The sequence below is a fragment of the Thunnus thynnus genome, chromosome 2, assembly GCF_963924715.1.
Source record: "Thunnus thynnus chromosome 2, fThuThy2.1, whole genome shotgun sequence".
NCBI classification, from domain to species: Eukaryota; Metazoa; Chordata; class Actinopteri; order Scombriformes; family Scombridae; genus Thunnus; species Thunnus thynnus.
The window spans coordinates 29,151,927-29,176,347 of NC_089518.1; the positions used below are offsets into that span (position 1 = coordinate 29,151,927).

Genomic DNA, 24,421 nt, shown 5'->3' on the forward strand with positions numbered 1-24,421 from the left:
ACATTTAATAAAACCTTAATTTTCCTTCAGTGTGCAAGAAATAGCCATCATGTCAACCATCTTACATAGATATTTATTTATATGAGTCTTACATGAGCAGCCACTAAAGACAGCAATAAGTTACTTATAGTACATTTCTATTGTAGAATAACACAAAAACAGAATGCAGAATAATATGATCTTTTAGAAAATTAAACTGAGGTGCATGAGAACAGCAAGGTATATGCGGTCACAAATATACAACAGATTTCATTGACTAAATTATCACTGTTGTGTTTAGACTTCGGCTTCAAAACTGAGAAACATTTTGATTTAAATCAGAATACTGTAAATGTGTGTTTCTCTCTGAAATGTTAAATATTGTTTTGGGTCCAAAACACACAAATGAGTGTAATACCAGAGGCCTGACAACATTTGACTAGGTTGGCATTATTAACACTGACTCCTAAAAAGTACGTTTGTGTGCAACTTATTTGCAACAGCAAATATTTTTTGAAAGTAACCATATAGAATTTTACCAACATGCATTAATAGGCCTGATGGAAAAGTGAAAATATTGTATGAAACAAAACACTAAAAACTAACAAAAAATATAAAAACAATATAAAAGTGCAAAATAGAGAAAATATCAAGTACTTTTCTTCTCATGATATGACTAATACTTTCAGAATTTGTTGCCACATTCACATTAATGTTTCCATTTAAGCCTTGATGTGAAAAACATTTTTCTCTTATACATCTTGACTGAAATAATGGTTTTAGTCAAAGCTTTGGTTCTCTTCATCTGGCCAGAGACATCATGATGAAATTGACCTTTTTTGTCTAAATCTGGGCCCTTTCACATACTTTCAGTGTTGATCAATAGGCATCAACCTTTATTGAAATAAACTAATTGGATAATCTATGTGTGAGGTTTTGTTTGTCATATTATGTGTCAAGAAAACAAGTAAATAGATAATAGCTTATAAAACTTTGCAATTTCATCTTGTTTCATCTGGTTGACAGGTTGAATAATGTCACTTTGATGTTTTGCTTTCATATTTAAATGAAGCATGAAAAAGAAAACTTTCACTTTTTGCCAGAGATTCCCCACCAGGCCTACTAGTATCTGAGGGGTACTTCTGTAGTTACCACGGGGTACATGGAAAGATTGCAGAGTAGTTGTTTTGAGCAAATAGAAATGATTATTTAAATGAAAAAAAAAAAAAACAGGTCGACTGCAGAGGACAGGAGCTTCCACAAGCCCACGTAAGTTGACCTATAACATCTCACCACAGTGTGCTGCTACTAAGAGCATGTGAAAACTACTTCGCAAGCCACAATAGCACAACAATAGAAATGGTCTATTGGTCCGTGCTTTCTTGGCGGCTCAGTCGATGTGACGTATCTTCTGCTGCACAGAGGATTGTGGGTCAGAATAGCCAGAAAAGCACGCTTGTTTGCATACTACAAAATGAAAACGGATGTAGTAGGACATCCTGGTTCTTTTGGCTTACTGCATTTGACATACTATGTATTGGGACATACTAAATCTTTTCTGGTATATTAAATAGTACGATACTATGGGTTTCAAAACATACCCATGGTCCTGCCACTGTAGGTAGTTAGATAATTAGCTGGACATGATAACAGTTGCTTCTTATGTTTAATCTATTCCTTACACTTTTTCTCTTGTGTTTTTGCTTTTGGAAAGCCAAGGCTAACAAAAAACAAATTAGATGATAAGTAAGAAATCCAAAGCCTACCGTGCGTAGTTCTGGATGCTAAGCTATGACTAGACAGTCACTGTTTAGGGGAGGGGTTTAGTGAACTGTCAATTCAGTGATCACTCATTCTTATATGGATGCACATGTGTAACCACAGATCCACTCTGTGGTGAAATACTAACATGAAGCGATCCCATCAATCAAAGGGGTACAATGTAGGGGTACCTGAGCCCATCTGATTGGGCTGTAAGAGTATGTCAGACAAGAAATGTTGAAACAATTGACCTATAATATAAATTCCTTTACAGTGCATCTAATTAGGATAAAATGAACATTGCACAGAAGAAATAGAATAGAAATAGAAGCTATTAACATGGTCAAGAATCATTAACAGGAAGCACTCATTATATTTCAGACTTCTTCATTGTCTTTTTGATCCAGTCGAGTTGTTTTTGTGACAGAAAAGCGTAAACTCCAGGCTCTTTATTTTGGCCACACTCCGTAGGTCCAAAAGAAGTGACTCCAACAAGCGCTCCATTGCACAACAGTGGTCCACCTGAATCATACTAAAGAGAGAGCAAATACAAGACATTTTGAGGCACATACACAGCAGTTAGGGTGATATGGATGTTACAGGTTACTTCCTGCTCAAAATATATTGAGTGTGTACTCACATTACAGGTATCAGCTTTGTTTTCACCGTCTGAACCAGCACATATCATGTCCTTAGTGATGACAGGGTTTTTGTTGTAATATTCACCGCACTTCACTCTGTCGACCACAGTCACATTGACAGCCATCAGGACATCAGACATTTTATCGACATTGTGGTCTGTTTTCCCCCATCCAGCCACCATACAGATGGAGCCAGCTGTTGGGTCTTTGACAGTTTTACCCAAATCAAGACATTTCACCGTTTTGGTCTGCTTTGCCGATTTGCTGAGCTGAAATTTTGAAAAAAACAGCAGAGCATTACTTATTTAAAGTAGGCCTGTGCATTGATTTAATAGAGTTTGAACAAAGGACCGGAACAAGGAAGACTAGTGCCAATACTAATTCTAATATATAAGGAATCACAGTAGTCAGGACAACAAGAAATGAAGGTGTAGATAACGTTCTCTAGATCATGGGGTGAGAAGAAAGACTTTATATTTTGGATATTATTTGGAGATAAGCGACAGCCTGACTATATGTTGGCACTAATTCGATTTGGACTAAATCTGGTTGAAATTTTGGTTCAGTTTAACAGGGATCTTTCTCTTTTGCCTAAATAAACTGAAAAATACAGCTGGGGATTTTCAATATTTTTCTTTTTGACAAATCTCATCCAAAAGAACTCCTGATAAGTTCTTTTGAGTAATTTACAATGTAGTTCAAAGTCAAGAGGTTGTGATATGAAGGACAATAAGCTAGAGAAACTATTTAAATAAAACCACATTCTTGCACATGCTCAGTAGTGTCTGCCTCACACAGAACTACTCTCCAGAGACTGACAACATGATTACTGTTGTTGGAGCTGTTTCTAAACAAATTAATGTGTTTTTTTGTGCTGAAGGAACATGTCACCTAGTGCGTTGTGTGGCTCACTGAGGTGTTTAATAGTTTTTGGACAATAACGGAGATCTAGGCACAGAGGAATATGATACATCAGGCTTTGGATACACATACAATACTTGTAAGTAGAATGAGTTCATTGTTGGTTTTGCTCTGCACATGAGATTTGTTGACAATAATAAAAATATAGAAAATCACCAGCCATATCTGTTAAGAGTTTAACAGAGTTCAGACAAAGCTCCAAATATGTGTCTAAATCATCATGAACCACACATGCACCTCTGCAGATTGAAAAACACAGCTGTGGTTATTGTTAAATCACCTTACCTTGAGCAACATGAGGTCATTGACTATCTTTGTCTCATCATAGCAGGGATGAGGAATACGACTCTTCACCGCTAGGATCTGCCTCGAATCCTTCTCCTTTCTTTTGGATTTTATGGAGTGCACCCCCAGCAACACCCTCTTGATACTGTAACAGCATGAGACACAGGAATCTGTTAGATTACACTTCATATACACTAAAGATTTACATGCAAGAAGTGAATAAACTGATGATAAACTGATGACTCTGTCAAACATAATAACGTCAGAATGTGGCCTTTTGAGACACTGAGAAATCTACTGCATTTTCCCCCAAGTGTGAATAAGAGTGGATACTTCAGTGGTAATAGTGTTGAATGCAGAGTTTAAGTAGAGCTATTACTCTGTGTTTAACTGCTGAAAATGTTAAATTGACTGATATAAAACGGTAATGTTTATTTTCACTCTTCCACAGTAAAATGTATATGAGCAGAAGTCTGTCCTAGTAGATCTTCCAAATTAGGTTTAGAAGTTTCTATGAAATAAGTTTTCATAGAAGTTATAATTGCTGACATACTGTTTATAAATGCTAAACAGGGGGACTTAAAGTAAAGTGTTGCCTTATTTGAGTATGTTAAAAATCTAAATTTCTGACCATATCTCACATCATCAGTTATAGTTTGAGTGCCAGATATGACATTTTAAGTAAGGTAAGTACTGTAAGAGGCTTACTCAGCGCAGTGGGCAGCAGTCAGGACCCATTTTGGATCGATCAGTATCCCTCCACATTTTGGTTTCTTGCTCTCCAGCAGAGCCATGAAAGGCAGCGAGTGAGGCGTCACTTCTTTCCCTCCAATAATCTCAGCACCTTGACCTAAGACAAAATATTCAGACAGTTCATTTATCAAGGAGGTGATAAATGAGTCAGTCAACCAAACAAAACATGACACTTTGCACCAACTGCATTATAATATTGAAAGACCCCTGTAGAATTACTTTGCATGTTTTTATGAGCAAGATATCACCAAGTATAATTCTGCAAATATAGAAAATATTACTCACTGGACTGGACAACAAGGAGGACCACACAAGAGAGAAAAACACTGAGATCTCTCGGGCTGAACATTTCTTCTTCTCTCTGTTTGATATGATGGTAAATGAACTGAACACTGAAACCCACCTCGATGCAAACACTTGTCTTATATGTGTGTCAGGCATGGGTTAAGGATGTGGTCTGATCAAAGCAATACATGAGTCAACAAAATGGATGCAAGCATGACATGAGAAATACTGCAAACCGTCTTTATTTAGAAGCCTGTGGTAACTGTTTCTGTCATTTACTAGTCATCATGCAGTAGTTTTATTTGACAGCTGTGTGGTGGAGGCTGTATTTACGTGAAGTAGGGTGCAGATGTTTGCAGTATGCAACAGCTAATGACTGGGGGTCTTTGAACACTCCAGCTATGACTTACTTGAATACTATCATCTTATGATTCAGAGGGAGAATAAAAATGAATTCTACATTTAATCAAACCTTAATTTTCCTTCAGTGTGCAAGAAATAGCCATCATGTCAACCATCTTACATAGATATTTATTTATATGAGTTTTATATGAGCAGCCACTAAAGACAGCAATAAGTTACTTATAGTACATTTCTATTGTAGAATAACACAAAAACAGAATGCAAAATAATATGCGGCACAGATCTTAGAAAACGAAACATAAAAGCCTGAGGTGCATGAGAACAGCAAGGTATGTGTGGTCACAAATATTTGGCGCATTTACAACAGATTTCATTGACTAAATTATCACTGTTGTGTTTAGACTTCGGCTTCAAAACTGAGAAACATTTTGATTTAAATCAGAATACTGTAAATGTGTGTTTCTCTCTGAAATGTTAAATATTGTTTTGGGTCCAAAACACAAATGAGTGTAATACCAGAGGCCTGATAACATTTGACTAGGTTAGCATTATTAACACTGACTCCTAAAAAGTACGTTTGTGTGCAACTTATTTGCAACAGCAAATATTTTTTGAAAGTAACCATATAGAATTTTACCAACATGCATTAATAGGCCTGATGGAAAAGTGAAAATATTGAATGAAACAAAACACTAAAAACAAACAAAAAACATATAAACAATATAAAAGTACGAAATAGAGAAAATGTAGAAAAGTACTTTTCTTCTCATGATATGACTAATACTTTCAGAATTTGTTGCCACATTCACATTAATGTTTCCATTTAAGCCTTGATGTGAAATACATTTTTCTCTTATACATCTTGACTGAAATAATGGTTTTAGTCAAAGCTTTGGTTCTCTTCATCTGGCCAGAGACATCAAGATGAAATTGACCTTTTTTGGCTAAATCTGGACCCTTTCACATACTTTCAGTGTTGATCAATAGGCATCAACCTTTATTGAAATAAACTAATTGGATAATCTATGTGTGAGGTTTGGTTTGTCATATTATGTGTCAAGAAAACAAGTAAACAGATAATAGCTTATAATACTTTGCAATTTCATCTTGTTACATCTGGTTGACAGGTTGAATAATGTCACTTTGATGTTTTGCTTTCATATTTAAATGCAGCATGAAAAAGAAAACTTTCACCCTTTGCCAGAGATTCCCCACCAGGCCTACTAGTATCTGAGGGGTACTTCTGTAGTTACCACGGGGTACATGGAAAGATTGCAGAGTAGTTGTTTTGAGCAAATAGAAATTATAATTCAAATGAAAAAAAAACAAAACAGGTCGACTGAAGAGGACAGGAGCTTCCACAAGCCCACGTAAGTTGACCTATAATATCTAACCACAGTGTGCTGCTAATAAGTGCACGTGAAAACTACTTAGCAAGCCACAGTAGCACAACAATAATAGGTCTTGGAAAGCCAAGCTAACAAAAAAAAGCAAAATTAGATGATGAGTAAGAAATCCAAAGCCTACCATGTGTAGTTCTGGATGCTAAACTATGACTAGACAGTCACTGTTTAGGGGAGGGGTTTAGTGAACTGTCAATTCAGTGATCACTCATTCTTAGATGATGCACATGTGTAACCACAGATCCACTCTGTGGTGAAATACTAACATGAAGTAATCCCATCAGACAAAGGGGTACAATGTAGGGGTACCTGAACCCATCTGATTGGGCTATAAGAGTATGTCAGACAAGAAATGTTGAAACAACTGACCTATAATATAAATTCCTTTACAGTACATCTAATTAGGATAAAATGAACATTGCACAGAAGAAATAGAATAGAAATAGAAGCTATTAACATGGTCACGAATCATTAACAGGAAGAGCTCATTATATTTCAGACTTCTTCATTGTCTTTTTGATCCAGTCGAGTTGATTTTGTGAAAGAAAAGTGTAAACTCCAGGCATTTTAATTTGGCCACACGCCTTAGGTCCAAAAGAAGTGACTCCGGCTAGCGCTCCATTGCACAACAGCGGTCCACCAGAATCACCCTAAAGAGAGAGCAAATACAAGACATTTTGAGGCACATACACAGCAGTTAGGGTGATATGGATGTTACAGGTTACTTCCTGCTCAAAATATATTGAGTGTGTACTCACCTTACAGGTATCAGCATTGTTTTTACCATCTGAACCAGCACATATCATGTCCTTAGTGATGACAGGCTTTTTGTTGTAATATTCACCGCACTTCACTCTGTCGACCACAGTCACATTGACAGCCATCAGAACATCAGACATTTTATTGACATTGTTGTTTGTTTTCCCCCATCCAGCCACCATGCAGATGGAGCCAGCTGTTGGGTCTTTGACAGTTTTACCCAAATCAAGACATTTCACTGTTTTGGTCTGCTTTGCCGATTTGCTGAGCTGAAATTTTGAAAAAAAAAAGCAGAGTTACATTACTTATTTAAAGCAGGCCTGTGCATTGATTTTATAGAGTTTGAATAAAGGACACGAACAAGGAAGACTAGTGCCAATACTAATTCTAATATATAAGGAATCACAGTAGTCAGGACAACAAGAAATGAAGGTGTAGATAACGTTCTCTAGATCATGGGGTGAGAAGAAAGACTTTATATTTTGGATATTATTTGGAGATAAGCGACAGCCTGACTATATGTTGGCACTAATTCGATTTGGACTAAATTTGGTCGAAATTTTGGTTCAGTTTAATTGGGATCTTTCTCTTTTCGCCTAAATAAACTGAAAAATATAGCTGGAGATTTTCAATATTTTTCTTTTTGACAAATCTCATCCAACAATGTGAAACCAACAATCAATTGATCCTACCCAGAAGTTTCTATCCAAAGTCTGATATTACTTATTCCTCCATGCCTTTGACATCTAAAAACTATTAAAAACACCTCAATGAGCCACACTGTTGCACTGGTTGTAATGTTCCTTCACCACAAAGATTATGGTCACAATTGTTTGTTCAGAAAAGGATCTCAGCATGAATAGTCTCTGTAGAGTAGTCCCTTGTAGGACAGACGCCACTGCACATGTGCGGAAATGCTGTTCCATTTAGTTCTTTGCTAGCTTGTTGTGCTACATATCACAACCTCTTGACAATCCTGATAAGTTTTTGGACAATAAGAGAGATCTAGGCACAGAGGAATATGATATATCAGGCTTTGGATGCACACACAATACTTGTAAGTAGGATGAGTTCATCGTTGATTTGGCTCTGCACATGAGATTTGTTGACAATAATAAAAGTATAGAAAATCACCAGCCATATCTGTTAAGAGTTTAACAGAGTTCAGACAAAGCTCCAAATATGTTTCTAAATCATCATGAACCACTCATGCACCTCTGCAGATTGAAACCAACAACTGTAGTTATTGTTGAATCACCTTACCTTGAGCAACATGAGGTCATTGACTTTCTTTGTCTTATCATAGCTGGGATGAGGAACACGAATCTCCACCTCTAGGATCTGCCTCGAACCCTTCTCCTTTTCTTTGGATTTTATGGAGTGCACCCCAAGCCACACCCTTGTGATACTGTAACAGCATGAGACACAGGAATCTGTTATATTACAGTTCACATACACTAAAGGTTTACATGCAAGAAGTGAATAAACTGATGATAAACTGATGACTCTATCAAACATAATGAGGTCAGAATGTGGTCTTTTGAGACACTGAGAAATCTACTGCATTTTCCCCCCCAAGTGTGAATAAGAGTGGATACTTCAGTGGTAATAGTGTTGAATGCAGAGTTTAAGTAGAGCTATTACTCTGTGTTTAACTGCTGAAAATGTTAAATTGACTGATATAAAATGGTAATGTTTATTTTCACTCTTCCACAGTTAAATGTATATGAGCAGAAGTCTGTCCTAGTAGATCCTCTAAATTAGGTTTAGAAGTTTTTATAAAAATACAATATTAATACACTAAATGCAGTATACTGATGTCATTAGACACTGATAAATTAGTTTAAATGTCCCTATTCAGAGCAGTTTCATCTATATAGATGACTAGGGGGATTAAAAAAAGATTGTGCACCAAGTTAATTTATGGAAAACTTAAATCTTAACGTGCAAAAGCACGAGAGGAAAAGAAACACTTTGACCACCTAAGTAGCATTTAAAAGCAGTATACAAACATTTAATAAACAGTTTATAACTCTTATGATATAGTTGTAAGCAGACATAAATGTATTTGGAAACAACAATAACTTCTGTGGACATCCATAAATGGGGCTGGTGTATAAACAGATAATAAATGATAATAAAACACAGTTGTGATTATATAAAATTAGTTTTCATAGGAGAAGTTATAATTGCTGACATACTGCTTATAAATGCTAAACAGGGGACCTAACGTAAAGTGTTAACTTATTTGCGTATATTAAAAATCTGAATTTCTGACCATATGTTACATCATCGGTTATAGTTTGAGTGCAAGATATGACATTTTAAGTAAGGTAAGTACTGTAAGAGGCTTACTCAGCGCAGTGGGCAGCAGTCAGGACCCATTGTGGATCGATCAGTATCCCTCCACAGCTTGGTATCTTGCTCTCCAGCAGAGCCATGAAAGGCAGCGAGTGAGGCGTCACTTCTTTCCCTCCAATAATCTCAGCACCATGACCTAAGACAAAATATTCAGACGGTTGATTTAGCAACGAGGTGATAAATGACGAGGTCAACCAAACAAAACATGACACTTTGCACCAGCTGCATTATAATATTGAAAGACCCCTGTAACATTACTTTACATATTTTGAATGAGCAAGATATCACCAAGTATAATTCTGCAAATATAGAAAATATTACTCACTGGACTGGACAACGAGGAGGACCACACAAGAGAGAAAAACACTGAGATCTCTCGGACAGAACATTTCTTCTTCTCTCTGTTTGATATGATGGTAAATGAACTGAACACTGAAACCCACCTCGATGCAAACACTTGTCTTATATTTGTGTCACTTGTGTGTTAATCTCAGAGGATGTGGTCTGACCATGGAAATGCATGAGTCAGCAAAATGGACACAAGCATGACATGAGACTTGCTGCGATCCGTCTTAATTTAAAAGCCCGTGGTAACTGTCATTTACAAGTCATCATGCAGTAGTTTTATTTGACAGCTGTGTGGTGGAGGCTGTATTTACATGACGTAGGGTGCATCAGCAGGGTGCAGACGTTTCAGCATGGGTGGGACCAGTTTGCAACAGCTAAAGACTGGGGGTCTTTGACCATTTCAGTTATGATTTACTTGAATACTATCATCTTATGATTCAGAGGGAGAATAAAAATGAATTCTACATTTAATCAAACCTTAATTTTCCTTCAGTGTGCACGAAATAGCATCATGTCAACCATCTTACATAGATATTTATTTATATGAGTCTTACATGAACAGCCACTAAAGACAGCAATAAGTTGCTTATAGTACATTTCTATTGTAGAATAACACAAAAACAGAATGCAAAATAATATGCGGCACAGATCTTAGAAAACGAAACATAAAGGCCTGAGGTGCATGAGAACAGCAAGGTATATGTGGTCACAAATATACAACAGATTTCATTGCCTAAATTATCACTGTTGTGTTTAGACTTCGGCTTCAAAACTGAGAAATATTTTGATTTAAATCAGAATACTGTAAATGTGTGTTTCTCTCTGAAATGTTAAATATTGTTTTGGGTCCAAAACACACAAATGAGTGTAATACCAGAGGCCTGACAACATTTGACACATTAGGTTAGCACTATTAACACTGACTCCTAAAAAGTACGTTTTTTGTGCAACTTATTTGCAACAGCAAATATGTTTTAAAAGTAACCATATGGAATTTGACCAACATGCATTAATAGGCCTGATGGAAAAGTAAAAATACTGTATGAAACACAACACTAAAAACTAACAAAAAATATAAAAACAATATAAATGTACGAAATAGAGAAAATGTCAAGTACTTTTCTTCTCATGATATGACTAATACTTTCAGAATTTGTTGCCACATTCACATTAATGTTTCTCTTTAAGCCTTGATGTGAAATACATTTTTCTCTTATATATCTTAATGAAATAATGGTTTTAGTCAAGGTTTTGGTTCTCTTCATCTGGCCAGAGACATCATGATGAAATTGACCTTTTTTGGCTAAATCTGGACCCTTTCACATACGTTGTTGATCAATGGGCGTCGACCTTTATTGAAATAAACTAACTGGATAATCTATGTGTGAGTTTTTGTTTGTCATATTATGTGTCAAGAAAACAAGTAAACAGATAATAGCTTATAATACTTTGCAATTTCATCTTGTTACATCTGGTTGACAGGTTGAATAATGTCACTTTGATGTTTTGCTTTCATTTTAAATGCAGCATGAAAAAGAAAACTTTCATTTTTTGCCAGAGATTCCCCACCAGGTCTACTAGTATCTGAGGGGTACTTCTGTAGTTACCACGGGGTACATGGAAAGATTGCAGAGTAGTTGTTTTAAGCAAATAGAAATTATTATTTAAATGAAAAAAAAAACAAAACAGGTCAACTGCGGACAGGAGCTTCCACAAGCCCACATTAGTTGACCTATAATAATAATAATAATAATAATAATAATAATAATTATTATTATTATTATATAATAATAATATAATAATAAGCTTTATTTATAGAGCACCTTTCATGACATAAAATGCAGCTCAAAGTGCTTTACAAAAGAAATGTAAAACATAGATACAGATATATATATGCACAAGCACATAGATACACACACACGTGCATATATATATATACATATACATATGCATGCGTATATATATATATGCATATATACATAAACATATACATACATATACACACACGCATACATATTAAACAGGATAAATATCGGTTAAGACATAGTAAAGGAGTAAAAGACAAATTCTAGAGAAGGGATAAAATCATAGGGGTAAAACAAAATCAATTAAAGGCAAGGTCATAGAAGTAGGTTTTGAGTTGCTTCTTAAAACTGCCAACCGAGGTGGCCTGTCTGATATGAGGAGGGAGCATGTTCCAAATCCTCGGTGCATCACAACTGAAGGCAGCGTCGCCATACCTCTTGCTGTTTGTCAGTGGCACCTTTAGCAGACCAGCGCCATGCGATCTGAGGGAGCAATTTGGAACATACTCTGACAGGTCTAACAACAGTGTGCTGCTAATAAGTGCATGTGAGAACTACTTAGCAAGCCACAGTAGCACAACAATAACAAGTCTTGTAAAGCCAAGCTAACAAAAAAAACAAACAAATTGAATGATGAGTAAGAAATCCAAAGCCTACCATGTGTAGTTCTGGATGCTAAACTATGACTAGACAGTCACTGTTTAGGGGAGGGGTTTAGTGAACTGTCAATTCAGTGATTACTCATTCTTATATGGATGCACATGTGTAGCCACAGATCCACTCTGTGGTGAAATACTATTATGAAGCGATCCCATCAATCAAAGGGGTACAATGTAGGGGTACCTGAGCCCATCTGATTGGGCTGTAAGAGTATGTCAGACAAGAAATGTTGAAACAACTGACCTATAATATAAATTCCTTTACAGTACATCTAATTAGGATAAAATGAACATTGCACAGAAGAAATAGAATAGAAATAGAAGCTATTAACATGGTCACGAATCATTAACAGGAAGCACTCATTATATTTCAGACTTCTTCATTGTCTTTTTGATCCAGTCGAGTTGTTTTTTTGACAGAAAAGTGTAAACTCCAGGCATTTTAATTTGGCCACACGCCTTAGGTCCAAAAGAAGTGACTCCGGCTAGCGCTCCATTGCACAACAGCGGTCCACCAGAATCACCCTAAAGAGAGAGCAAATACAAGACATTTTGAGGCACATACACAGCAGTTAGGGTGATATGGATGTTACAGGTTACTTCCTGCTCAAAATATGTTGAGTGTGTACTCACCGAACAGGTATCAGCATTGTTTTTACCGTCTGAACCAGCACATATCATGTCCTTAGTGATGACAGGCTTTTTGTTGTAATATTCACCGCACTTCACTCTGTCAACCACAGTCACGTTGACAGCCATCAGAACATCAGACATTTTATTGACATTGTTGTTTGTTTTCCCCCATCCAGCCACCATACAGACGGAGCCAGCTGTTGGGTCTTTGACAGTTTTACCCAAATCAAGACATTTCACTGTTTTGGTCTGCTTTGCCGATTTGCTGAGCTGAAATTTTGAAAAAAAAGCAGAGTTACATTACTTATTTAAAGCAGGCCTGTGCATTGATTTTATAGAGTTTGAACAAAAGACACAAACAAGGAAGACTAGTGCCAATACTAATTCTAATATATAAGGAATCACAGTAGTCAGGAGAACAAGAAATGAAGGTGTAGATAACGTTCTCTAGATCATGGGGTGAGAAGAAAGACTTTATATTTTAGATCGTATTTGGAGATAAGCGACAGCCTGACTATATGTTGGCACTAATTCGATTTGGACTAAATTTGGTTGAAATTTTGGTTCAGTTTAATTGGGATCTTTCTCTTTTCGCCTAAATAAACTTAAAAACACAGCTGGAGATTTTCAATATTTTTCTTTTCGACAAATCTCAACCAACAATGAATTGATCCTACTTACAAGTGTCTATCCAAGGTCTGATATTACTTATTCCTCCGTACCTTTGACCAAAGGGCGTCGCTAGGCCTATTTCAGGGGGGCTTTCGTCCCCCTAAAATTTTCTTCAGCCCTCCCAAAATAAATGTACATTATTAGTTTAAATCATCAACAGTTTTTTCTCATTCATTTTTCATTAAAGTCCGAACTGTGCCATTGTGTTTCCAAATTCACAATGTACCAGGCACTAAGACCTGGGAGAGGCTGCTGCTGCTCTAATCCAGCATTTCCATTGGCTGTGCTCATGTGTGCTGCCCGCTCAGAGCCGACAGTAGAGACTGTAATTGTAGTCAGAAACCACTGAAGTTGTGACAAGATGTTGGCTAAAACTTTACCAAGAGAAACATAATATACAGTGTGAAACAGTAAGTAGCTCACTTGACCACTGCTACTCTCTCTCAATCAGTTAATGTCAGTGAAAAGGTCACATTGTGTTGATCATAACACAATTTTATATCCCTCAATTCCTCAATATGTAGATGGATATACGACATGTCATCAAAAAAGGTGGCAGCTCCGCCGAAGGCCAGTCAGGCCAGTTCAGACAAATACAAATTTAAACTGGTTCTTGTAAATCTGAGTTTAATAAAATAACGTGTTACTGAAAACAGGCGAGGAGAGGGAGAGGGGGAAGATGGAGGAGACTGACAGGGCTGAAGGAGCAGGTCTGATGGAGGTTAATGATCAAGAAGAAAGCGAGTGGGAGTTGTTTAAGCTTTCAGTTAAAATGAATACTGAATTTTATGACATAGGCCTATTACTCATACAAGGCATGAACTAGCCTAAATGATTTTATAACATTTTTAGTTTTAGAGTTTCACACCTCAAACATCAGTCTGTGTATGAATAACATACTTAGGACCTGCAACTTATCTAACTTATCTTTGCTTGATCTGTGCCTATTGTAAGTGGATGGATAGCAAGTCATATTAGATCCGTGCCTATTATAAACTATGAAGAGTACATTTGGTACCTTTTGAGAAATTTACCATGTAGTTCAAAGTCAAGAGGTTGTGATATGAAGCACAATAAACTAGAGAAACTATTTAAATAAAACCACATTCTTGCACATTCTCAGTAGTGTCTGCCTCACACAGAACTACTCTCCAGAGACTGAAAACGTGATTACTGTTGTTGGAGCTGTTTCTAAACAAATTAATGTACCCAAATTTTTCGTGCTGAAGGAACATGTCACCTAGTGCATCGTGTGGCTCACTGAGGTGTTTAATAGTTTTTGGACAATAACAGATATCTAGGCACAGGGGAATATGATATATCATGCTTTGGATACACATACAATACTTGTAAGTAGGATGAGTTCATTGTTGATTTGGCTCTGCACATGAGATTTGTCGACAATAATAAAAGTATAGAAAATCACCAGCCATATCTGTTAAGAGTCAAGCAAAGTTCAGAAAAAAACTCAAGTATGTTTCTAAATCATCACGAACCACTCATGCACCTCTGCAGATTGAAACCAACAACTGTAGTTATTGTTGAATCACCTTACCTTGAGCAACATGAGGTCATTGACTTTCTTTGTCTTATCATAGCGGGGATGAGGAATGCGACTCTTCACCGCTAGGATCTGCCTCGAACCCTTCTCCTTTCTTTCGGATTTTATGGAGTGCACCCCCAGCAACACCCTCTTGATACTGTAACAGCATGAGACACAGGAATTTGTTAGATTACAGTTCATATACACTAAAGATTTACATGCAAGAAGTGAATAAATTGATGATAAACTGATGACTCAATCACTCATAATAAGGTCAGAATGTGGTCTTTTGAGACACTGAGAAATCTACTGCATTTTTCCCCCAAAGTGTGAATAAGAGTGGATACTTCAGTGGTAATAGTGTTGAATGCAGAGTTTAAGTAGAGCTATTACTCTGCGTTTAACTGCTGAAAGTGTTAAATTGACTGATATAAAAATGAGCAGAAGTCAGCCCTAATAGCTCTTCTAAATTAGGTTTAGAAGTTTCTATAAAAACACAATATTAATACAGTACATGCAGTATACCGATGGCATTACACACCAATAAATTCAGAGCAGTTTCATCTATATGCATGACTTGGGGGATCAAAAAGTGATTGTGTACTAAGTTGATTTATGGAGAACTTAAATCTTAATGTGTAAAATCACTTGCACAAGAGGAAAGGTAACGCTTGTATATAAACATTTAATTAATGGTTTATAACACTTACGATATAGTTGTAAATAGACATAAATCCATAAGTGGGGCTGGTGTATAAACAGATAATAAATGATAATATAGTAAAACACAGTTGTTGTAAATAAAATAAATCTTCATAGGAGAAATTATAATTGCGGACATACTGCTTATAAATGCTAAACATGGGGACTTAAAGTAAAGTGTTAATTTATTTGTGTATATTAAAAATCTAAATTTCTGACCAAATGTTACATCATCAATTATAGTTTGAGTGCAAGACATGACATTTTAAGTAAGGTAAGTACTGTAAGAGGCTTACTTAGAGCAGTGGGCAGCAGTCAGGACCCATTGTGGATCGATCAGTATCCCTCCACAGCTTGGTGTCTTGTTCTCCAGGAGAGCCATGTAAGGCAGCGAGTGAGGCCTCACTTTTTTCCCTCCAATAATCTCAGCACCATGACCTAAGACAAAATATTCAGACGGTTGATTTAGCAACGAGGTGATAAATGACGAGGTCAACCAAACAAAACATGACACTTTGCACCGGCTGAATTATAATATTGAAAGACCCCTGTAGCATTACTTTGCATGTTTTTTATGAGCAAGATATCACCAAGTATAATTCTGCAAATATAGAAAATATTACTCACTGGACTGGACAACGAGGAGGACCACACAAGAGAGAAAAACACTGAGATCTCTCGTGCGGAACATTTCTTCGTCTCTCTCTTTGATGTGTTGGTAAATGCACTGAACACTGAACCCCACCTCGATGCAAACACTTGTCTTATATTTGTGTCACCTATGTGTTTCAGAGGATGTGGTCGGACCATGGAAATGCATGAGTCAGCAAAATGGACCCAAGCATGACATGAGAATTGCTGCAAACCGTCTTAATTTAAAAGTAACTGTCATTTACAAGTCGTCATGCAGTAGTTTTATTTGACAGCTGTGTGGTGGAGGCTGTATTTACGTGAAGTAGGGTGCATCAGCAGGGTGCAGACGTTTCAGCATGGGTGGGACCAGTTTGCAACAGCTAAAGATTGGGGGTCTTCAGCTATGACTTACTTGAATACTTTCTTCTTATGATTCAGAGGGAAGTATGAGAAATTGGAACATATTTATGATGTGAAATGAAAACTCAAGAGCTAATTACTGGAAAAAAAATTATTGTAAATTTAATTAATAATAACACCTTAATTTTTCTTCAGTGTGCAAGAAATAGCCATCATCTCAACCATCTTACATAGATATTTATTTATATGAGTCTTACATGAGCAGCCACTAAAGACAGCAATAAGTTGCTTATAGTACATTTCTATTATAGAATAACACAAAAACAGAATGCAGAATAATATGCGGCACAGATCTTAGAAAATGAACTTTAAAGGCCTGAGGTGCATGAGAACAGCAAGGTATATGTGGTCACAAATATTTGGCACATATACAACGGATTTCATTGCCTAAATTATCACTGTTGTGTTAAGACTTAGACTTCAAAACTGAGAAACATTTCAATTTAAATCAGAATACTGTAAATGTGTATTTCTCTCTGAAATGCTAAATTTGTTTTTGGGTCCAAAACACACAAATGAGTGTAATACCAGAGGCCTGACAATATTTGACAATATTTGACACATTAGGTTAGCATTATTAACGCTGACTCCTAAAAAGTACGTTTGTGTACAACTAATTTGCTACAGCAAATATGTTTTGAAAGTAAACATACGGAATTTGACCAACATGCTTTAATCGGCCCAATGGAAAAGTGAAGATACCATATGAAACAAAATACTAAAAACAAACAAAAAACATAAAAATAATATAAAAGTGCAAAATAGAGAAAACGTCAAATACTTTTCTTCTCATGATATGACTAATACTTTCAGAATTTGTTGCCACTGAATTAATGGTTTTAGTAAAGGTTTTGGTCCTCTTCATCTGGCAAGAGACATCATGATGAAATTGACCTTTTTTGGCTAAATCTGGACCGTTTCACATTCTTTCAGTGTTGATCAATAGGCATCAACCTTTATTGAAATAAACTAACTGGATAATCTATGTGTGAGGTTTTGCTTGTCATATTATGTGTCAAGAAAAAAGATTACAGCTTATATTACTTTGCAATTTCATCTTGCCACTGATTCAGTCTCCGTGTAAATAGCGTGCACGATTCATGGTCTAAAGTCTCAGCTGCAGTCATATGAAGTTACACAAAGGCCGGTTCACAATTTGTCACCTACAGTACAACAACAACAAAAAAAGCTACCTTCAGAGAACATATATCCAGCCACCTTATATTGAAATAAATATAGAAAAAAAGGCCTCATAAAACACATCACACTGTGCTGTCGGCTTGAAGTAAACCTTCTACTCTAATCATCCATGTGTCCACTGTAGATCCTTCTCTCCATTGCTCCATGCTAACACGTTAGCTTAATCTATGAGGAGTGATGGTATGACACGTTATCTAAGAAATTACTAAAGAAGAACTTAAAGGGTATTCTGTCAGTTTTAGTAGAAGAAATGGGTGAGACAGTAATAAATATGACACATCTAAACATCTTATTTGTTCATCAGAACTAGTTGGATACACTGAATTTAAGAAACGATCGCTAAAGGTTACGTTTCTTACTTATTGTGGGTCACTTACACCTACACTTCATGGTCTTATTTACCTTGATTACACATTGAAGGTTCACCCAGACTGCAATAAAGTCTTGCATCTCTAGAATACCAAACCACCTACCTAAGGCCATGTCTTCTTTTCTGTGTATTTTACGTACAAATCAAATGATTTAGCTACTGCAGAACTTTGGAGTCAGACTACCTCTCTGTTGCATATTGTAGCAATCGCTATTTTTTGAAAATTTGTTTTTCTCCTACAGTATTACAGCCTAATTTTGTATTACTACCCATATAGCATATGAGCTATGAAGGTTTTAAAGTAATCCACCAGCAAAAAAAAAACAAACCCAAAAACGTAATTTCAAGCACATATTTCAGGTGCAGGTGCTGAGTCCAAAATAATTGTAGATACTCACAACACTGTAAGGTGCTCCCTTAAAAATATTCTTCATTATTACATTCAGAATCCCTCTCTATGCCTCTATACCTGGTGAAGAGACGGTCTAAGCTCAAAGTGTTGTACTCTTTCTGAACGTAATGAAGACAAATATTTTTAAGGGAGTATTTTACTGCATTTCTAGTCTTTAAGAAACAGAAAGTATCTATAAATGTAGATTTCAACCAGCTTGATGGGCCAACAAATTAGCCCTCAAAGATGCTGCTGAAATGCTTCCCCTGTGAAGCAGCTGCAGGATGTTTAATTTACTTTAAAATTACTGCTCCAAAAAAGTATGATTAACAAAAACAAATTGAAAAACGAGGCTCCAATTTGGTGAATAAATATAGGACCAGGGACGTATTAGTCTATTAGTATACTGTAGAAAAAATGCAAACGACAGCAGCTCCTACTTTTGGCAACAAACATAGCTACAGAACTACTTTCAGCAACTTAACTTTAACTTTGTGGTCTGACCGTGACATTAACACACGTCAGCTCAGGTCTACTCAGAAGACAGCAGCACGGATAAAGAAGGTGTTAACCATCCAGTGGAAACATGGTGATAATGCACGCAGCAGTTTCCGAATTAAACAGTGAAGCACATTTTCTACAAGAACACATGGATGATGTGGACCATCACAGATGGAGTCTATCAAGTAAAATTTTTCCACGATGGAAAACTCATCACTTTCTATTTGTTCTACATTGAACTTGTTCAGTATAATTCACGTTTACATTTAGTAAACAATTCATGACATCATGAACAAGGTTACTACAGTGAAGGTTAAATAGCCTGTCCATATCATCTAGACGCCAATCTTTTTCAATGATCAGGAAGTATTATCTTTAAACATCTTGTTTAGAAGTCTAGATTAAGTCCTGGTTTCTGTTTTACTCTTTAACCGATTCCTCTGGTTCTCTCGGGGATCAGGTCAACAAATGTGTCTTCAGTAGAGAGCTCCACTGGTGAGATGTCATGATCCGACTCCTCATGAGCATCTGGAGAAGAAAAAAAGATGACACATGTCTTGTCTTGTATTTTACAAGGAGTATTTTAGCATATTGATTTTCTTACACAGAAAAGGAGACTTGCCTTTTTTCAGGATACGATAGAGGACCCACAGTGGAGGAGCCAGAGACACAAGCTCGAGTAATTTCAAAATGTAAATTTTGACTGTGTAGTGTTCACCAGAGTCCACTATGAGGAGAAAAGACAGATAGCATACACAATTAACGACAGCAATTTTGTAAATTTGAGTGTTGACCAGTCATTAGTGTGTACACTTAAAAAATATTAGTTTCCAGTAACTTAAATGATGGCAATCAATTATTTGTTGTTATTGTTGTTTTTCATTAATTCTGGTTTAACTGGTCTCTATGCCATCTTCAAGTTCCCACTATGGATGCCCATGCCTATTCACAGAGATTATAATGGTTATTATCATTATTGGTAAATATATTAGTTATCTTTTTTGATTGATCAAAGAAGATAAAGTATGGTTCTCAGAACCAAAAATAGTTTAAAAACCCTAAAAAATTCCATTATAATGACATGAGAAAATCTGGACATTAAAATATTTGGCATTTCAGTCAGGACTACTTTAGTCAAAAGAAACCTTTTATTGCCATTTGTAGTTATATTTGGTGGTATGTCTCTGTTCTAGGAGCCCCCTGCCCTTCCATGTGCCTACTTGGAAAGCCTAAGGCAGGGAGAGCAGCAGGAAAGACCCCAAGTACAGAACAGAGCAGGCAACAATGACAACAGAAATGACATTGTTTAAGTCAGACACAGCATGAAAGGAGGAGTTGGGGTGGAGGCAGGTTTCAAGTGGTTTGCAGAGGAAGCAGCAGGGGTAGGCAGACTGAAGCAGCTTTAAACAAGGCGCCCTGTGTGAGATTTGCCAATTGAATGCGTAGCGGGGAATCAGCTGAGCCATCAGCTGATGTAGCTAGGTTTTTGAGCTGAGCTTAACTTTGTGGCCTGCCTGAACTAACGCTATGCTCAATTTTTGTTTGATAGTAAAAATGATTAATTTAATATTACAATTTTGCAGTAACAAAGTAAACTGAAGGGGCAAAGTTCACAGCACATAGACTTAAGTCCTTCCTACCTGTTTTGACCTGTACAGTTGTAGGGTCACTTTGAAGGATGATTTTTCCACCAGTGACATTATCAGGACGAATGACAAATGCAGAAATCTCAATGAAGTACTCAGTGGCTGAAGTTAGGTTGGAGATGTTGATGTTCATGAATGCAGGGCCATCGGTGTAGGGGTAAAGGAGCGAATCGCACATGTTACTGCATATAGTGACGTTGTAACTGTGTGATGTCATCTGCATAAATGCAGAGACGTTCCAGCTAAGAATCACGTGATCAGAGCCCACCGAGTCCACCGTCACTGGATGTGGGGCAACTGGACCTGTTAGTGACGATGAGAATAAACAAATCAGAGAAAAGGTTTAGTTTGGTCACACACCTCTAGTCCAATTCACAAAGAAACAAAGATTACTGTTTGGTGTTCACATGGACTTATTACCAACAAACTGAGAGGGGAAAACATGTGTCCACATGGACAGACTGGTAACTTATTTACAGACAGTTTTTGTGCATCATGGGTGATACGACCCAAGTTTATTCCTATGATTGACAGCAAATCATGCTGTGCCTTACTACACTTTATTGTCTTCTCTGTTGGTCACAAAGAGTTAATAGTGAAATTGGTGAAAATCTTTAGTCAAAACTGCAAGTGGAACTCATCTATAATATACAAAAAATGGGGAAAACTACATGTTTTGTATCATAATACTATGGTTTAAAAGGATACAGCTGGTGATTTTCTATATTTTTCTTATTGTCAACAAATCACATATGCAGAGCCAAACCAACAAAGAATTGATCCTATGCGTGTATCCAAAGCCTGATATATCTTACTCCTCTGTGCCTTTGCCACAATGATTATGGTCACAGTAGTTGGTTTAGAAAAAGGCTCCAAAGACTAATAACAGCTGTGAAAGGTTTCAACTAGTATGCCCGAGACAAACTCCACCCAAGCCTACCTCTAAAATAATTATCTGTAAAGATTCAATGAAAATTGACATTTAACTAATACATGATGGAAAATTTGTCAGTTGGGCTGAATGGTAACTAAACTTTTGTGAAAGTGCAAGTTAACATTTCTGCTCAGATCAGCAGGAAGCTGTTGGCCTGTGGTTTCTGTGCCTTACACAGACACTCTACATCCTTGACCGTTACTGTGAAGTCTTGGAAATGTTAAAAATAACTCAACAACATACTTAACTTAGCAACGCAAACAAAAATTAACTTAGCAATGCAAACAAAAATTATCCAATAGTTTGCTGATGTTCTGGTTGGTGACCATATATGGATTTTGAAATGTAAGATGCTTTATGACCAATGATATAAAAGTGGAGGCCAGAGAGATCTCAGGGTTTTTTGCTTTTTAGGCTTTTAGCTCTGGCGGCCCTTTTTGCCTTTTGGCATTTTGCCCTTTATTGCTCTTTTTTGCCTCAGAGGCCTTTTTCCACACTGCTGATTGTCATGGGAGACATGAATATACATACTGACAAAACCCAAGCAGCTGACTTCTTGTCACCTCTGTCCTCATTTGACCTCACACAGGCCTCCACCTTTCCCACACACAAAGCGGGCAATACTCTTGATCTGATTTTGACTGAGACCACTTTCCCATTCTGGTAAGTGGTCTCAGACTTTTGGACCCTACTGTATGTGCTAGAAGCTCTGGTAGGACAAGTAGAACAAGTCATTATGACATATTCAAAAGAGCTTTATTGTCATTGTGTCTGACAACAAAATAGCATATTATTGTTACGTCTGTTATATTTGGCACATGTTTTAACCATCCTACCACAGAAGTCCTAAATAAAATAGGTAATTGAGCATTACAATACAGATGTACGTACGCATGTGTAGATGTGTATGAAAGTATATATACAGTATGTGTATAGGTATCCATATAATGTGTATGTTTTTTATGTGAGAATCATACTCTACATGTGCAGGCAATGAAAATAAATCTTCCCCCGTGAAAATAAAGACTATCTATTATATTAGTGGTTTACAGATATGACCACAATGAAAAGGTTTTTTTTACATTTTAATACAACAATGAGGCATCACTCACCCTGACAGACAAACATATGCGGCTCATCACAGTAGCGTGCCAGCAGCTTCTTGTCTGTCTCCAACATTGCCTCCAAACTTGCACAGTGGCCTTCAAAGTTTTTCCTGTACCAGTGCTCATAAGTCAGGTCTTCCTCATCCACCCACTTCCAGCCACTAAAGATGCTCTGGCGCTGCAGACCGAGCCAAAAACTGACTCTCTTTGCAGCAGTGGCATTGAGGAGTGTGAAGTACTGCTCCTCTTTGCTCAGGACAGCCAGGTCCACATAATGCCTCTGACAGAACTCCTGGGCTATGAACCAGGATACAGATCTCTGGACCAGGAAGTTCTGAGACAGGGCCTGACCCACCCTCAAGCCATGGCACACCACTATAATGGGGAGAAAAGATGACCTATTAACAGCTTATACACTGTAACGAGTTTTACTAACTGTGTATCTCGTTCTCTCTTTAATTAAGACTGAAAGTTATGTCAGTAACTGTATTTGTCGGCTGGTTTTCATGTCACATTGTGGATACATTTTTACATCTGCAGAAAAAAATCACGCATACAGTAAAAACAAGAACCTGTATCACAGCAGGTGGCATTGTGTTTTTCTCTGTAAGTGTTCTTGTTATTATACCAGATTCTTGAGGAAAAATAGGCCTGTAAATGTGCAATTGGCAGCAATAATCTGACAGGAAGGCTTTGACATGAAAAATAAACAATACATAACTGTCAGCTGTTGCTGACTAGTGATTGTACTAGTTTCCTCAAAATAATGAAATTCAATGAGAAGTTACATCAGACTTATGCAAAATCAAAACTTGACTAAAGGTAAATAATAATTTGGCAACAGTTACCCAGGACAGCCAGTCGCTGCAGAATCTGCGTCTCATAGGCAAACATAGAATCTGTGTTTTCTTCCTGGAAAGTGAGATTTGTGTTCTTATTCCATTTCCATCCATACATTTAATCATACGCTTTCCAAAGTCTTGCTGACCGTGCATATTTTTTAGCCACCTAACGAGTCCTTTCTCTCCCTCATCTCCTTCTGCTTGCTCACCTGCACCGGAGGTTTATAAACTCGATTCACACTGTGGGGTGATGCAAGAGGCGTAGGAGATGGGAGTGGCCATGCAGCTTAACTGCTCACCTGTTTCAGGATATTTTCATGTAAAAAAAAATGTGTCAACTCATTCATATTACTCCTGAAACTTACATGTATAAGCATTTCCATCTCTCACAATGAATCTGGTTTCCCAAAATATTTCTCTAATGTTCCTATGGAAGTGTAATTATATATTCTATGTCTTTACTTTCTGATTATCGTAGTGAGCAGAAAGCAACAGATTGCGTATT

At 36.9% G+C, this 24,421-nt stretch overlaps 3 protein-coding genes across 3 annotated transcripts; all 3 read right to left on the bottom strand.

The window, feature by feature from the left end:
- Positions 1 to 54: 54 nt before the first annotated feature.
- Positions 55 to 4,943, bottom strand: LOC137200380 (granzyme A-like). The gene is made up of 5 exons (XM_067615149.1): positions 4,626 to 4,943; positions 4,296 to 4,437; positions 3,588 to 3,732; positions 2,381 to 2,650; positions 55 to 2,272 (listed from the first exon to the last, which is right to left on the bottom strand). Exons 1-5 carry the CDS (start codon positions 4,687 to 4,689, stop codon positions 2,111 to 2,113), a joined length of 783 nt encoding a protein of 260 aa, XP_067471250.1. The 5' UTR covers positions 4,690 to 4,943; the 3' UTR covers positions 55 to 2,110.
- Positions 4,944 to 5,174: 231 nt separating this feature from the next.
- On the bottom strand, positions 5,175 to 10,254 carry LOC137200368 (granzyme A-like). The gene is made up of 5 exons (XM_067615119.1): positions 9,837 to 10,254; positions 9,506 to 9,647; positions 8,414 to 8,558; positions 7,150 to 7,419; positions 5,175 to 7,041 (listed from the first exon to the last, which is right to left on the bottom strand). Exons 1-5 carry the CDS (start codon positions 9,898 to 9,900, stop codon positions 6,880 to 6,882), a joined length of 783 nt encoding a protein of 260 aa, XP_067471220.1. The 5' UTR covers positions 9,901 to 10,254; the 3' UTR covers positions 5,175 to 6,879.
- Positions 10,255 to 10,375: 121 nt separating this feature from the next.
- On the bottom strand, positions 10,376 to 16,919 carry LOC137200360 (granzyme A-like). Its single transcript, XM_067615109.1, has 5 exons — positions 16,501 to 16,919; positions 16,170 to 16,311; positions 15,184 to 15,328; positions 12,957 to 13,226; positions 10,376 to 12,848 (listed from the first exon to the last, which is right to left on the bottom strand). The coding sequence occupies exons 1-5, from the start codon at positions 16,562 to 16,564 to the stop codon at positions 12,687 to 12,689; spliced, it is 783 nt and encodes a 260-aa protein (XP_067471210.1). The 5' UTR covers positions 16,565 to 16,919; the 3' UTR covers positions 10,376 to 12,686.
- Between the last annotated feature and the right edge of the window lie 7,502 nt (positions 16,920 to 24,421).